At 40.7% G+C, this 15,072-nt stretch overlaps 1 protein-coding gene across 2 annotated transcripts in view; it reads left to right on the top strand.

Annotated features, from left to right (window-relative positions):
• The window catches only part of csw (corkscrew), a 587,333-nt gene that overhangs the window by 115,982 nt on the left and 456,279 nt on the right, over nt 1–15,072 (top strand). The window contains exon 2 of one of the 2 annotated variants that reach the window (XM_067150442.2): nt 5,525–5,886. The exons of the other annotated variant lie outside the window; for it this stretch is intronic. Within the exon in view, the coding sequence (XP_067006543.2) occupies nt 5,699–5,886 (188 nt within the window). The 5' untranslated portion in view covers nt 5,525–5,698. The remainder of the gene's footprint in view (nt 1–5,524; nt 5,887–15,072) is intronic. 2 annotated transcript variants of the gene reach the window in all.

The following is a 15,072-nucleotide window of genomic DNA, read 5'->3' as shown; positions in this document are numbered from 1 at the left end:
GTGGAACCTCAATATTTCGAATCACCTCGGGAGCTAAATTTTATTTCGAGTTATCGAAATGTCCAGATATAGAGAATACCGTTTTTGAGCGTGTTTAGCACACAATTGAGTCATATGTATCTACGAACTTATACTGAATACGGTATTTTTGACAGTACCGATATTTAAAAATATACAAACAAACTCTTATTTTACGGCATCACTTTAATTATAACCCTCTCTCTTCTAATGAGAGAATACAGTACGTACAGTAGTGAAACAAGGAACATACCTCAGTTGACACCTTTGGAGAAATAACGTCCGTTAGTCTCTTCCGTTTTTTACTGTTTTTTTTCTTCCACATATTTATCAACAACATTTATTGCTGTGAAAACACTTCGTTATTTACATTCGACTGACTCTGTATGTACGATCGACCGGTAATAAATTCACACTCAAGAAACAGCGAGTTTCGCCGATTTTCCGATCACTAGAAGTTTTAGGTTTTCGGTTCCCGTCATATCAGCCACAGGACTTAATGCCTGGTCTGCCGACGGTACAGGAGAAGGCAGCTCAAACTTTTCTTGTTGGGAATCTTCTTCTTCTTCTTCTTCTTCTTCTTATTGTTACGTGACCGGTAATAAATTCACACTCAAGAAACAGCGAGTTTCGCCGATTTTCCGATCACTAGAAGTTTTAGGTTTTCGGTTCCCGTCATATCAGCTCGCAGCTTTTTATTATTATTATTATTATTATTATTATTATTATTATTATTATTATTATTTTACAGTTTGCTTTTCGTCACACCGACACAGATAGCTCTTATGGTGACGATGGGATAGGGGTCGGAAGGAAGCGACCGTGGCCTGAATTAAGGTACAGCTCCAGCACATGCCTGTTGTGAAAATGGGAAACTACGAAAAACCACCTTCAGGGCTCGCGAATGCGTGCTCACAGCTACGTAACCCAAACCGCGTAGCCAAATCGCTCGGTACTATTGAATAATCTGTCTCCTTGGTTCAGTGGTCAGCGTAGTGGCCTTCTGTTTTGAGGGCCACAGGTTTGATTTCCGGCAAAGCTGGGCACTTCAGCCGAGTCGAGTTAATTCCTTTGGCATGGGCACTGGGTGTTTGTATTCGTCGTAATACACTCCCAAGGAGTGGAAGTGCCACTCTACAACACGAGGGATATCTAGCGTGAAACAACTGTTAACTACAGAATGAGCGTAACTTGTTCAAATACCAGTATACAGCCGGCGTCGATAAGTCTCAATAGCCACCAACAAAATAGAGTTCCTGAAGAAACTGGAGGTTTCAAGAAGATATCCTCACCCTATTCAATATAATATGGGGTGAAGGACAGTTCCCATCCCATTGACGTGAGGGAATTGTAATGTAATACGTATTGCCAAACCAGGTAAAGATCCAGAGCTTTTGGATAGCTATAGGCCAATATACCTAACAAATGGCCTCTGTAAACTATTAGAAAGGATGGCAAACCGGCGATTTGTGCGGGCCGAGGCCTCCTGACTGACTACCTGTGTGGTTTTCGCTCTCATCGGTCTGCCTCCGATCATCTGGTTAGATTGGAAAGCGCCATTAGGAATCCTTTCTTCGGAGGGATCATTAATCGCTATGTTTTTTTAACCTGCAAAAGGGTTACGACACTGCCTGGCGGCATGGGATTATCTCCACCGTACAACAGTGAGGATTTCGGAGAAATTTGTCCACATTTCTTGAGATCTTCACTTCCCTCCGTGTCCGAGTAGGGAATTGTTATTCACAGTATTATGTTCGAGAAAATGGAGTACCACGGGGATCTGTACCGAGTATCATACTATTCGTAGTCGCCATCAGTGGCTTAGTTGCCACTGCCTGGCGCACAGTCCTTCCATCGCTGTGTGTAGACGATTTAACTCTACATTTCAACTCCTGAAGGTTGGCGGTTGCTGAGAGACAACTACAGCAAACTATTATTGGAGCCGACAGATTGGCCCTGCAGCATGGTTTTCGATTTTCAGGGGTTAAAACTCCAGTTGTACTCTCCTGTCGACGTCGGTTTGTGCATCCGCTTGCGAAACAGTAACCTACCAGTGATAATCACCTGCAGGTGTCTGGGTCTCTATCTTGATAACAGACAAACGTGGCAGCCGTTCTTTGAAGGTAGCCTGCATAAAGAGACTTAACATGCTTAAGTTTTTCATCGGCACTTCATAGGGGGCTGACTGTGTGCTGCTACTTCTTTACATGGCTGCGGTTCTATCCCGTATTGACTATGGTAGTGCGGTGTATGGTTCAGCATCAAGATATGTGCTGAACCTTTTAGATAGTATGCACCATAATGGACTTAGGCTGGCAACCGGCGCTTCCCGTACTAACCCGATTCCCAGCCTACTGACTGAATCGTGAGTTCCATCTTTACAGAAAAGGCGACAATAGATAATCCTTATGTACGCTGTCAAAATCCGTTAAATGCCGCAACATTCAAGCTACCAATGCCTCTTTAAAACCCAGTTCCAACAGAGGTGCGAAAACCGGCCGACTGCCACACGACTGGTTGGGATCTGAATTGATAGCTTGTGTCGTGAGTTGGATGTGGCTTGGTAGTTGCCTCCGTAGCTAGTTCCGCGACTGCATATACGGTTATATATTTACTCCGTAGATCTAAGGTGAACACGGATGCTTCTGTTCCCGGAGGTATTTCCAGGACTTCGTTCGTCAGTATCTGAACGCGCGGTATGTCTTCACGGGCGGTAAAAAAGTGAAAGCCAGATTCTTGAAAGCAGCCCTCGGAATTTCAAAGTACACCAAGTCAAGACTAGCGTACGAACTCGCGAGAGAAACATTTCTAATAGAGGACCTGAGATGGAAATTCAATCTGCCCTGTACAGAGAACTGGAAGAAACTGCGGTTAGAGAGGGAGAAGAAAAATAAGGAGATATGGCCAGAGTTCTACTCTTCAGAGGCCATGATGAACAGAGCATGGACCGGCACAAACCAGGAGCTGAGACATTTTGTAAATTCCATGGCAGTCCATGGCTACCATCACAAAATCTGTAGGTCGAAGACATACCACGACCCGGACTCGATGTGCATATGTGAACTCTGTGATAAACATTGTGACCGATATCACGTACTGTCGTGTAAAAATCGTGTGAAATCAATCATAGAACTCTGTATTGATTAATTATCCTAATACTGCACAACTTGTGCGCAATAAAGTTTATATATAAAAATGAAATGGCGTATGGCTTTTAGTGCCGGGAGTGTCCGAGGACAAGTTCGGCTCGCCAGATTCAGGTCTTTTGATTTGATGCCCGTAGGCGACCTGCGCGTCGTGATGAGGATGAAATGATGATGAGGACGATACATACATCCAGCCCCCGTATCAGCGAAATTATCCAATTATGGTTAAAGTTCCCGACCCCGCCGTGAATCGAACCCGGGACTCCTGTGACCAAAGGCCAGCACGCTAACCATTTAGCCATGGAGCTGGACTTCACGGACGGTTCTAAGATAGGAGAGAATGTTGGATGCTCGTTCATCTCTGATGTTGTCAGCACCAGGATTTCGCTTCCTATGTCTGTAGCGTAAATACCGAGGAGCTCTTCGCCATCTTAGAAGCTCTGCATTTTGCGCTGAGTCATGAACGGGGTTACTTTCTCATGTGTACAGACTCCTAAGTTAGCTGCAGTCTGTTGATATGTTTCCCGCAGCACCCGTTGGCAGCAGATTCATGACCTTCTAGCTGGCACTAGAATCACCTTCGTGTGGCTTCCAAGCCACATGGGAATTGCGCGCAACGAACTGCCGGATCGAGCTGCAAAAGAAGCATTACTTTTACCACCTAGACCTATGAACGTACCTGCTACGGATATTTTTCTCAACTACGTCGAACCATCTTGGCGTGATGGGAACCGGAGTGACTGGCTATCCGAACTCTTAACAAGCTGAGAGTTGCCGTGTGGCGCTCCTCTCTCCGGCCTTCACGGAGGGAGGCCGTAGTTTCGTGTAGGCTGAGGATAGGTTGCGGAAGATCTACGCACTCTTATCTCCTAAACTACCCTCTGAATTTTGAATTTAAGAATTCTTGTCTTCAATCTTCTTATATTCTAACCGGTCAAATCCTTACTTTCCTATATTTCCTCTACTACATCTTAAACCCTTTAATCTTTTATATTTGAGATAACTTAGTAAATTAGTTATTAAGCTTATTTATTTATTTATTTATTTATTTATTTATTTATTTATTTATTTATTTATTTATTTATTTATTTATTTATTTATTTATTTATTTATTTATTTTGTACTAGTTCTGTAACAGACACTTAACGAAGTATGAATGTAAGTGATGTAATTAATCATTAAATTAATATAAATCTTAAAAAAGTCTAAAAATGCAGATATCCTGTTGTAAAATACACTTGATAAAATCTTCGTTCTATTTTTTGACGCTGTCGCCAGTGCCAGAATCATCATCTCTCTGGTTTTAGATTAAGGAGCACTTTCTCTCTCAGCACCTCTTCCAAATCGTTAACACCTCCAAATAGGTCAATGGCTACAATGCATACACATTGTATTCGACTCTTCAACTGCGGTAAGCTATTCCTTTTAGTGGAGGTCAGGAAGCAATAGGCTATGTTCGTTGGGCAAATATTATATTCTAACAGTTTTACTCGATCTTCTACCCAAACCTTAGCTTGCTGTCATTTCTTGATGGATGTCCTACCAGGTGACCGCTGTTCAGCCCGAAAGCCTACAGATCACGAGGTGTCGTGTGGTTAGCACGACAAATCCTCTCGGCCGTTAATCTTGGCTTTCTAGACCTGCTCTTGACACAGGCCAGAGCAAAATGTAGCTACTACATACTGGCCCAGTGAAGAAAGCAATATAAAACGACCTCACTCCTCGTCTTGCCTAGTCTGCCTCATTTTGGCGCCGTCATCTGTTTTTGCTGTGTCCGATGTGGTGGAGAAAGGTATTTGAGGACCCAACCTGCCTCTGGGGTGATGACCTAACAGAAAGACTGCCTAAACACAGTCGGAAGGACCGTGTGGGAAATTATAGAGCTTTCAGATACGAAGTTTGAATTGTGTACTAGCAGTGGTTACCGTTAATGATTATTTTTTTAGACTGTCATTCAAGCCTTATGTTGGATTGCTACATTATTCTCAGTTCTGGAATTGCTTTCTGTGAATCCCAGCCTCAGCTCCTCTCCTCCAATGTCAAATGCACGCACGATGTTGGAGATGAAGGCCATATTGTCCTTAACCCCGTAAACTAGTACTGCTGTCAAAACTAACAATTACGATGGCAGCTTTTAATATTTTGAGGTTTGGATTCTCTTTGTACCACTCACTGTATATAGGACATGTGAAGACCCATTTACCTTGAGTTACTTCCTGTCAGCCAGGAAGTTCTGTAATTGTAACCGAACATTGCAGTTTTCCCTTTTTTTTTTTTTAAGAACGCTGTGGGCTGTGTAAAATTACTAGTACAGTACATAAAATTGCTATCACTGATCATACCTTGTCGATATTCCCTAGGGACAGGCGCGAGGATGCTGGTGGACTGATACGGTGTAGTGAACATTGTGCGCTAATGTAGTGTTTGGTGGACGTACAGAATTTGTTGAACAGATAATGAATGTTCTACAGATGTGATCGTGTGAAGTGTGATGTGGTGGTACCTTCGTTGACTCTCTTTCTGTCGTCGATTTGATGATGCCAGTCGGTTGGAGTCGTGTGTGCAGTGCCTTGCTGCGCAGCGGGCTGCATCTTACAGGGAGTAAGCGGCGGCGCTGCAAAGAAGGTCACAGTCAAGAGAACTACGCTGACGGCGACGACGAGCCAGAGGACGAGGAGGCATCACGACGGCGGCAGGCGTTCATCTCCCAGAGGCTGAGAAGGTGAATTTCTCTTGCCTTGCATGAAGGTGATAGAGGAAACGGGCCTAAGGGAAGGGTTGTACGCTAGTCTGTTAGCAGGAAACAGTTCCTTGCTTTATTTGGCACTTGTTCTTTCCTGGGCTTTAAATATTGCGTTTCCCTGTTATGCTATTTTGGCATTTTACTGTAGAGAATTAATTGCATTTTTCTTTGGTATCTTCCTGCTTCTTTCTCTGGAATTCTGGCAGACATTTGTTGGGGAAAAATACTGTACTTTTATATATTTCATATTTAACACAAGGTAGTTCAGACCCAGATCTACATTCTCTAATTAAATTAGATATGTTTGAATATTCAAAATTACTTCAATTTCATTTCCTCTTAAACTGCTTCTTTGATGGGGGTTCATTTTCAGTGATAGCTTTAGTCTTCAGCTTATTGTGCTTGTGCGTGTATGGAACGTGGTTAATAGGTGATTATCCATGTTGTGATTTCTAAAGAAGTGCGTGTGTAGCCGTAGTTGTTTAGGTTAGGTGTCCTGAGACTCAAAACAAATCTTAGTCTAGTCACTGAAAGTTTCGGAAACTAATATCTCTTCTTTGGGGCCCTAGACCTGAGCTCTAAGCACGCTCAACTATGAGAGTCGATTTTTCGTAATTTCTTTACTCATTGTGCTTACATATCCTGCTTACGACGTAAAAATATTCCGACTCAGGATCCTCTGTAGTAGAAAGAAAGTTTAATTCTAGTTAGGTCCAAGTGTCGGAACCTGGTCTGCTAATATGAACGTAGTTAAAAGTGGAACTAGATTAGGTCGTGTTACTAACGATGGATGAATAATAGTGTGCACAGACTGTTGAACACTCTTTGAGTTTCTGCTCGGGAACTTCCATCACACAAACGAAATCACAACCTAAAATAACCAGAGAAATTGAGAATTACAGTTTGAAGGAAAACTTAGAGAAATGAGTTAAGTTAAGGTCTCACTCACATCATATGAAAGTATTTCTACGGTTTCATCTCAAGCATTTCGATGTTTTTATTATGCCGTCTTCATTGGGTTACGAAACGGACCGTGGATACAACCTAAGCTCACTGGCAGCCTATACAGGGTGGTTGGAAACAACATGAACTGGTTAGAGGATTGATTATGCTGATAAATAATTTGAAAGGAATAATTCAATATCTCGCACCGTTGTCACTTGATTAGCTATTGAAGTTAGCTAATCAGATCACTTCGCGGACGAATTCAAATGGGCTTTGCGCTGCACTCTTACTAGATCTGTACGTGGGTTAAAACCGGCATGAGAGGGCCAGACGAAGAGTAAATCTTCGCGAGGGGAGGGGTTTGAATACAGACATCGGAGCTTACAAGATCGTGCCAAAGCAAGTGCGCTACGGTCACACTGGCTGAAACCAACGGTGCGTTTGTGGTCGATCCGCTAGCAGATTTAGCAACAGTGCCGCGCAAAGCCGATTTGAATTCGCTCGCGAAGCCATCTCATTAGTTGACTTCAGCAGCTGATAAAATGACAACAGTGCGAGATATCGAATTATTTCATTCAAATTAGTTATAAGCATGGCCAACCTCTAACGCTCATACACCCGGTTTACGTGATTATCAATCATGTGATCACTAGCCATTGGACCTACAGTTTTACACGGACTCTGAACCATAGGATGGGATTTTTAAACTCCCGCGCTGGTTGGCGAAGAATCGAATCACTCAGCCGTGACGTCCATACTTCGTCCAGCATATCTCCTGATGTTTAGTATCCCAGTTTTGTGGTGTTCGGTACAGTAGTCATCAGCCTTCCTCCCCTTTACAGTATACTTTTTCATCGGCTACTTTGGGAACAGTACAGAGGTTGACATTCATCGACAAGGCTTATTAACCGGAGCAAGCGTGTTATAGATAGATAGATAGATAGATAGATAGATAGATAGATAGATAGATAGATAGATAGATAGATAGATAGATAGAAGGCGAATGAAATTACCTCGAGAGTCACGTTGGACTTTGAAAATGTATTTGTTGTATCTTAGACGGCTTTCTTAATTTGCTATTTGTTTTATACGTCGTACGGACACAAAACAGGTCTCATGGCGACCAGGGGATAGGAATGGGAAGTAAACGATCGCGGCATTAATTAAGGTACAGTCTGGTATGATAATGGGAAAAGGCGTCACCCTCTTCAGGGCTGTCGACAGTGGGGTTCGAACCCAGTACCTCCGGAATGCAAACTCATAACTACATGACTCAGACCGCGTAGTCGACTCTTTTTGTTCTTAGTTTGTGTTACTTCTTTTTGTTATTTTCTCATCTTTGTGATTATTTGTACACACACAAAATCCACACTTCATTATTGAATGCAGAGCAGTTAGATAATATTTCAAGGAACATAACTATCTTAAACTATCGAAATTAGTTTACAGTAACCGTATTCCCAAAGGTCAAGGTGTATACTGCACGAATTACGGTTGGATTCCACGTATGAACAACACAGGCGCAACGGAAATTTTATTCACAGTTCCTTTCGCTAGTTATTAATACAGAAGTTGGAATTCATGTGCCAGTCACTTCTAGAAGGATCAGTCGTATACATTATGTGGTTACTGGCTAGTCTGTTGTTATTATCAATACTGGTTCTATCCGTGCTGATGCAGTAGCCTATGGGGGAATTCCTCACGTCATCGTTTACAAAGTTTCATTCGAACCTTTAGTCTTTGAAGCTTTTTCCATTTTTTCTTTAAAGGAGAGTATTGCATATTTTATAATTCCTTTGTTAATAAATTGAATGATCCAGTGTGAATTACCCAAATACTGTGGCATTTTTCTGACTACTAATAACTTGTTCTAACGTGATCTGACGTAATATTTTCTAGTCCCTTTTTAAAACAAATTCCTTTCTGGACAATGATCTATAGACATCTCCAGCATGTTGTAGCTAAGTCCCAAATTCCCCCAGGCCCATTTCCTCTCGTAGTTTGGTGTTTAAGTAGATTTGTCGTAGATATTAATATGTTGCTTTCCCTCGTATGTTTCCATCTGTGGAGCCCTTTATTTATCTCTTGATTTTTTTGTTATCGTTTATGTTTCTGAAGATGTATGTGTACAGTAGGCACATACATGCAGTAAGGATTTTGATTACTCTTATTAACACACTAACAGGACAAGTTGTTATGTAGAGAAGCTGTACATTAATCATAGAATCAAAGTTATTATTATTATTATTATTATTATTATTATTTATTAATATTGTTCCGGGAATTCCGTGGTTCACAGAGGGATAAGAAGCGTGTGGGTTGAATGGCTGGACAAGGAATTACTTAGATCCACGGAGGCTCAGTATACTGTATCTATGTAAATAATTTAAATTCTAATTTTGTTATTTGATATTAAAGGAAACGTTCTAAATGTACCAAGGTTATAAATAATAAACAAGATCGCCTCTGATGGAAAAGTAGGCTATATGTGCGATGGCCTCTAAAGTACGAAAACAACCCCAGACACCACATCAAAACCGTGAAGCATGCTGACAGAGTAGCTATTGTCTAGGGATCCTATTCCGGTATGATGATTACCCACAATTATATTAAAATTATTTATACAATGCAATTATACATTTTTAAACAATGAACAAACATTTACCGGTATATATATCAACTTACGTAACAGTAATTAGAAATTTAGACATGTTTGATAGTACAGTATTTAGTTGTTTCTGGAGTTAAATTGCTTCTGGAGAAACTGTAGTTTTTCTGTCTTTGCTGTCCCAAGTCAATTCTTAATTTTCGAGTGCCTTAATCTAAAGTAGAAAGTACATGTTCCATGCAACTAAAGTAAACGTTGAATGACTGTCCCTTCTTCTTCTTTTTCTTCAGAAAAAAAAACGTGTTTCATTTACTGAGTACGGAAAATTACTTTAAAGCAACACTATGGAGATAAAACACTTCCAGCTTTTATCCAATAGGCCCTTCCCTTTAGGATGAAATTTAGAGAGGGAGTCGTATTATCTTGCGCTGTCTACGAGTAAAGAGAAACAACTGCTATCCACTTCACAGTTAAAACAAAAGCGTCCAGTAGATAGCAGCACCTTCTTAACGAGTCAGCGCTCATGTCGTTTCCTTGCTGAACTACATGGACGCACACTGAATAAACGTAAGTGTAGAACGAATTCTTTGCCGCATGAAAATTATAAAATACTTCTCTAATACTACTCATACAAAGGTTATAATATGATAAAGGTGCCCTTCAGTATCATACGAGAGGCATATGACTTTGAATTTGTAATGTAGCATGCAATGCAGGAATTATGAATTACACGATCACAGCAACTCTCTGATAGAACTTTCCAGCTATTATTTCTTGAAGTGTACAGTAGGTCCATGAGAATAAATGCAGGATGGCCTGATTAGTCGTTCAGTGATGGATAACCAAATTATTGCGTAACTAGCGTGGCTCCAGTGCTTTCGCAAGTCATACAGGGGTGGAATATTGATATGTGGGAGGCACATATGCCTCCAAAACAAATCGCACATGTGCAAATACAGTATTTTGTATCCATAATAATACAATTTTTCTTACTGGTTTTATTTGATTATATAATTTGGAAGTCTTATACACATTAAAACGACATTTACAATTCAGTTTTGCAGAGTAGGACTAGTAGATTTCTTAGGTATGATTCAAATTTCTACCTCTTGTAAAATATTACGTAGTCAATTTATTTTTGTCTGAATGGTTGAAGTTCTTAAAAACTTTTACATTCGCACAATTTATGCACTAAAAAGCCATTCAAACCTACAAAAATACTGAAGGATATAGATTTGCAATTTATTCTGCATTGTTTAAAACTAATTATAAATGTCGTGCCTTTAATGATAAACGAATCTCCAAAACCAACAAAGTGGCTTCGTTATTCATTCTGTTCGGCTGTGGAATGAAAAAAAATCCTATCGAAAATATTTGTAAAGTAAAAAATATATGTATTTAACGAAACCTTCTGCACATAACGTAATTTGGTTATTTCTGTGAATGTCGTATCTGGGTGGGAGGGCGGATAAACATGCATTACCAGAAGTTGCTGTTTGGGCTCCCCCAAGTCCTTCTGTACTTCATTAAGCCACAAGCTTCCAGTCTTGTAGCTTTTAACCAAAGAGAAGATCTTCTTGGTAAGCCTGTTGCTGTCCATTCGTTGTAGGTGTCCGTAGAACTTAAGCCTCCTACGTCGCATGCTGGTATTGGCTGGGATTTCAGACGTTGATATAGAAGATCGTTCCAAATTTTGTGCTATGGTACAGTCTTGGACCCCACCACCTAGAGTTCCTAGAAGTCGGAAGCCCCTTTCACAGGAGAGAAAGGAGAACTTATCAGCAGGGCTGAAGAGATATTGGAAACAAAGAAGAGCATCGAGGAAGAACTAGTCATCAGCGCTTCTTAGTGGGCTTAAATTATTATTATTATTATTATTATTATTATTATTATTATTATTATTATTATTATTATTATTATTATTATATAAGGGACTTAGAAGTCCAATCATCAGGCACAGAAACTTGTAATACTTTGCAGGCAGTTACTTTACATAGAAAAAAGAGCCTTTTTGCTCTTGACAGGTACAAAATTTTATAAGAGCAGGATTTGCTCCCAGAAGTTACATTACATAGGAGTCTGAGCTCCACAGTACCACAGTCTAGCCTCGCGGACGCATCATTCTCTTACAGCGCATTAAAATTCCACCCCACATTAAAGTGTTCATGCACAGTTGCCCCAATGTGTGCTTATCCATTTCACAGTAGTCACTGTTCCCAACTCGAACTAACACGAGGAAAATTTTACCCTCTGAAAAGAATATTCAGGGTCATATTATCTCATACTACGTGGTCTTAATGGAAAAGAAAAAAAAAGGTTACACATGATCGGCCATAAACAAAAGGCAAGGAGGCAAAACTCTTGCAGTTCTTCAAGAAATAGTCCTAAGTGGGCTTATGGCCCAATGATATAGAGGCTAATCTTATACTACACCGGGGTGACTAAATGAGAAACATTAATGTCAAACAAGATTTACAAAATTTAGAGGTTTTGAAAACTTTAGTCACCCCATGCAAGGTTGAATGGGAACCGGCAGAGGGTAATCACTCTTTGTTCGCTTACATTACCTATTTCCCAGTAGGGAATAGAACAGAGTCCTCAAACTTGCCGAAAATTCTACATTTAAACCACCAGACTTAAAAATTTACATTAAATAAAAGAGGTTGAAACCTTCCCCTCAAACTATTCGCAGGAGCTATCACATTTCTACGAAAATTCTACCATTACCTTGTGTCACTGGGCCTTCCTCACGCAGGCCTCGTCCCTGCCTCCTGGCTCACGTCAAGTCACCCTCCTCACACTGGAACAATTCAGACAATACGGCCCTAAAGTGTCCTGCCTTTGTAGTACCATAAGGGGAGGATTCCATAACTCTTTACTGATAGGCTGGATTCCTATACACACACCCGATTTTAATTGGCTAGAGAAAATATTTCCAAGTTTTGATAGGTTGATTACAAACAAGGAGGAGCCAGCTGAAGTGTTGACAACTTCGGAACATTAAAGAAACCCTCAGAACCAGGTTCATAAACATCAGAAATAAAAATTTATTTATGAAATAATTAGAGTTTAGACTGCTAGAGAGAGCAAATTAACCGATTGTAGAGACATCTAACAGTTGAAGACCAAAGTTTCTTGTAGTTCACAAGTTCAAGTTTGTTTACATAGATGTCCTTAGAGAAGGCGCGCCGTTTGACTAACCGGGGAAGGTGTACACATGGTACAATTATTATTATTATTATTATTATTATTATTATTATTATTATTATTATTATTGCTGTTGTTATAGCCCGACTCCATGGCGGAGTGGTTTGCGTGTTGGTTTTCAGTACCTGGAGCCCCGGGTTCAATTCCGGACTGGGTCGGGGGATTTTTAACTGTAAATAATTCTTTTTTTACAATTTGTTTTACGTCACACCGACACAGATAGGTCTTACGGTGACGATGGGATGGGAAAGGCCTAGGAGTGGGAAGGAAGCGGCCGTGGCCTTAATTGAGGAACAGCCCCAGCGTTTGCCTGGTGTGAAAATGGGAAACCACGGAAAATCATCTTCAGGGTTGCCGACAGTGGGGCACGAACCCACTATCTCCCGGATGCAAGCTCACAGGTGCGCGCCCCTAACCGCACGGCCAACTCGCCCGGTAATTAATTCCTTTCGCTCAGGACTGGGAGTTGTGCTGTCCCCACAATTTCTGCAACCCCACACACCACACGCAACACCATTCTCCTCCACACTAACACGCAGTTTCTCATATACGGTCGACACCGCCCATTTTCGCCGGAGGGGTCTGCCTTCGAAGGGCTGCATAAGGCTAAAAATAACCACATAATAATAATAATAATAATAATAATAATAATAATAATAATAATAATAATAATACGTGTCACTGATATACCTTATGTCCCTGTGTGATGTTATTTATTGTAGACGTTTAATATTTGTATTCCCCGTTGTCTTTTTATATATAACACCTCATTGTTCTTTTTTCTACGAGGGTACAATTTTACTCTTAAGTACTTGCGTTTGATTAATTTTTAACATCAGTGGAGTACTTACAGCATAATTACTGTATAAATATTTTCGTTGTTTACCACTTCTTGCTCTTGTTCTTCAGTTTTTGTACCTCGTCCTTTGTATGACTAACAGCTCAGAATACATATTCATTATCCTGTCGGACGGAACCTTCTACTGCGTTTCTAAAGTAATATGTAATAGCTGGTTCGTGAAACAATGGCTCGATAAGTTTTAAATTAAGACTTAATTCCGTGGCATATTGAATTTTCACGAACCCCCCTTTAACGTCGTATAATAGAGTTTGTCGTCCATTTAGTCGAATAGAGATCGATTTGTCTGTAGCGGGATTAGCCATAGCTACACAACGCTGTACTGTGCGCAGTTTTCCAAATCTAGCTGGACAAAAAATAACTTTCCTACTTCTTGACTTGGGCCAAAATGTGCGCTGACTTTTTTTTCTTTTTTTTTTTTCCTACTCGTTTAACGACGCGCAAACACATCGAAGGTTTCCGGCGATGGAAGGATGGCAGACGGCTAGGATTGGGAAGGTAGCGGCCGTGGCCTTAATTGAAGTACAGCCCCTCCCCACCAGCATTTTATCTGGTGTGAAAATGAGAAACCACGGACAACCATCTTCAGGGCTGCCGATGGTGGGATTCGTACCCACTATCTTCCGAATACAAGCTCGCAGCTGCGTGACCCTAACCACACGGCCAAATCGCTCGGTGACTTATGTTCTTGACGGTATACGGAATGTAGTGATGCATGGCTTTAAATCTTCGCGGACTATTTTTATGACTAGAACTACTGTCGTTCTTCAGGTGCGGAGATGTTTGCTGTATTAAGAGACCTGCGAGTGATACTAGATAAGTGATCTTCATATTTGGATGGCATGGAAAAAAATAATGCAGGTTTGTAGTTTTGCATGAGGTGAAAATTAATGTTGTCGACAGTTGTTTGACCAGCGAGCGAGTTGGCCGTGAGGTTAGTGTTGCGCAGCTGTGTACTTGTATTCAGGAGATTGTGGGTTCGAACTCCACTGTCGGCAGCCCTGAAGATGATTTTCAGTGGTTTCCTATTTTCACACCAGGTAAATGCTGGGGCTGTACCTTAATTAAGGCCACGGCCGCTTCCTATCCCATCGTCGCCATGACGTATATGTGTCGGTACGACGTAAAGCAAATTGTAAAATAATAATAATAATAATAATAATAATAATAATAATAATAATAATAATAATAATAAAATACAAAAATAGTAGTTTGATCTCGTACAATTCTCCTTGAAAGTTTGACGAGTCGCCATCCAGTGCGGGACCCTGATAATGGACGCGTTTTCGTCTGGAGGGAATGTGAAACATGAAATAACCCAGATTTTGCACAAGAAAATTTTATCGGTGCAGGCGTGGTGTATTTGTGGTGCTAATTTGGTGCAAAAGCGATAATGGATGTACCGATTTAACACCAATGAAAAATGCACCATAATTATACCACATATTTTTTCACATTAATTTACACTAACAAAGTTGGTGCAAGGGATGTGCCATTTTTCACCATAGTTACATTATTCAGACAATTTCTGCACCAATTTCGCGCC

Source organism: Anabrus simplex, chromosome 6 (assembly GCF_040414725.1).
Source record: "Anabrus simplex isolate iqAnaSimp1 chromosome 6, ASM4041472v1, whole genome shotgun sequence".
Taxonomy (NCBI): Eukaryota; Metazoa; Arthropoda; class Insecta; order Orthoptera; family Tettigoniidae; genus Anabrus; species Anabrus simplex.
This window is presented reverse-complemented; position numbering and strand designations above follow the sequence as displayed.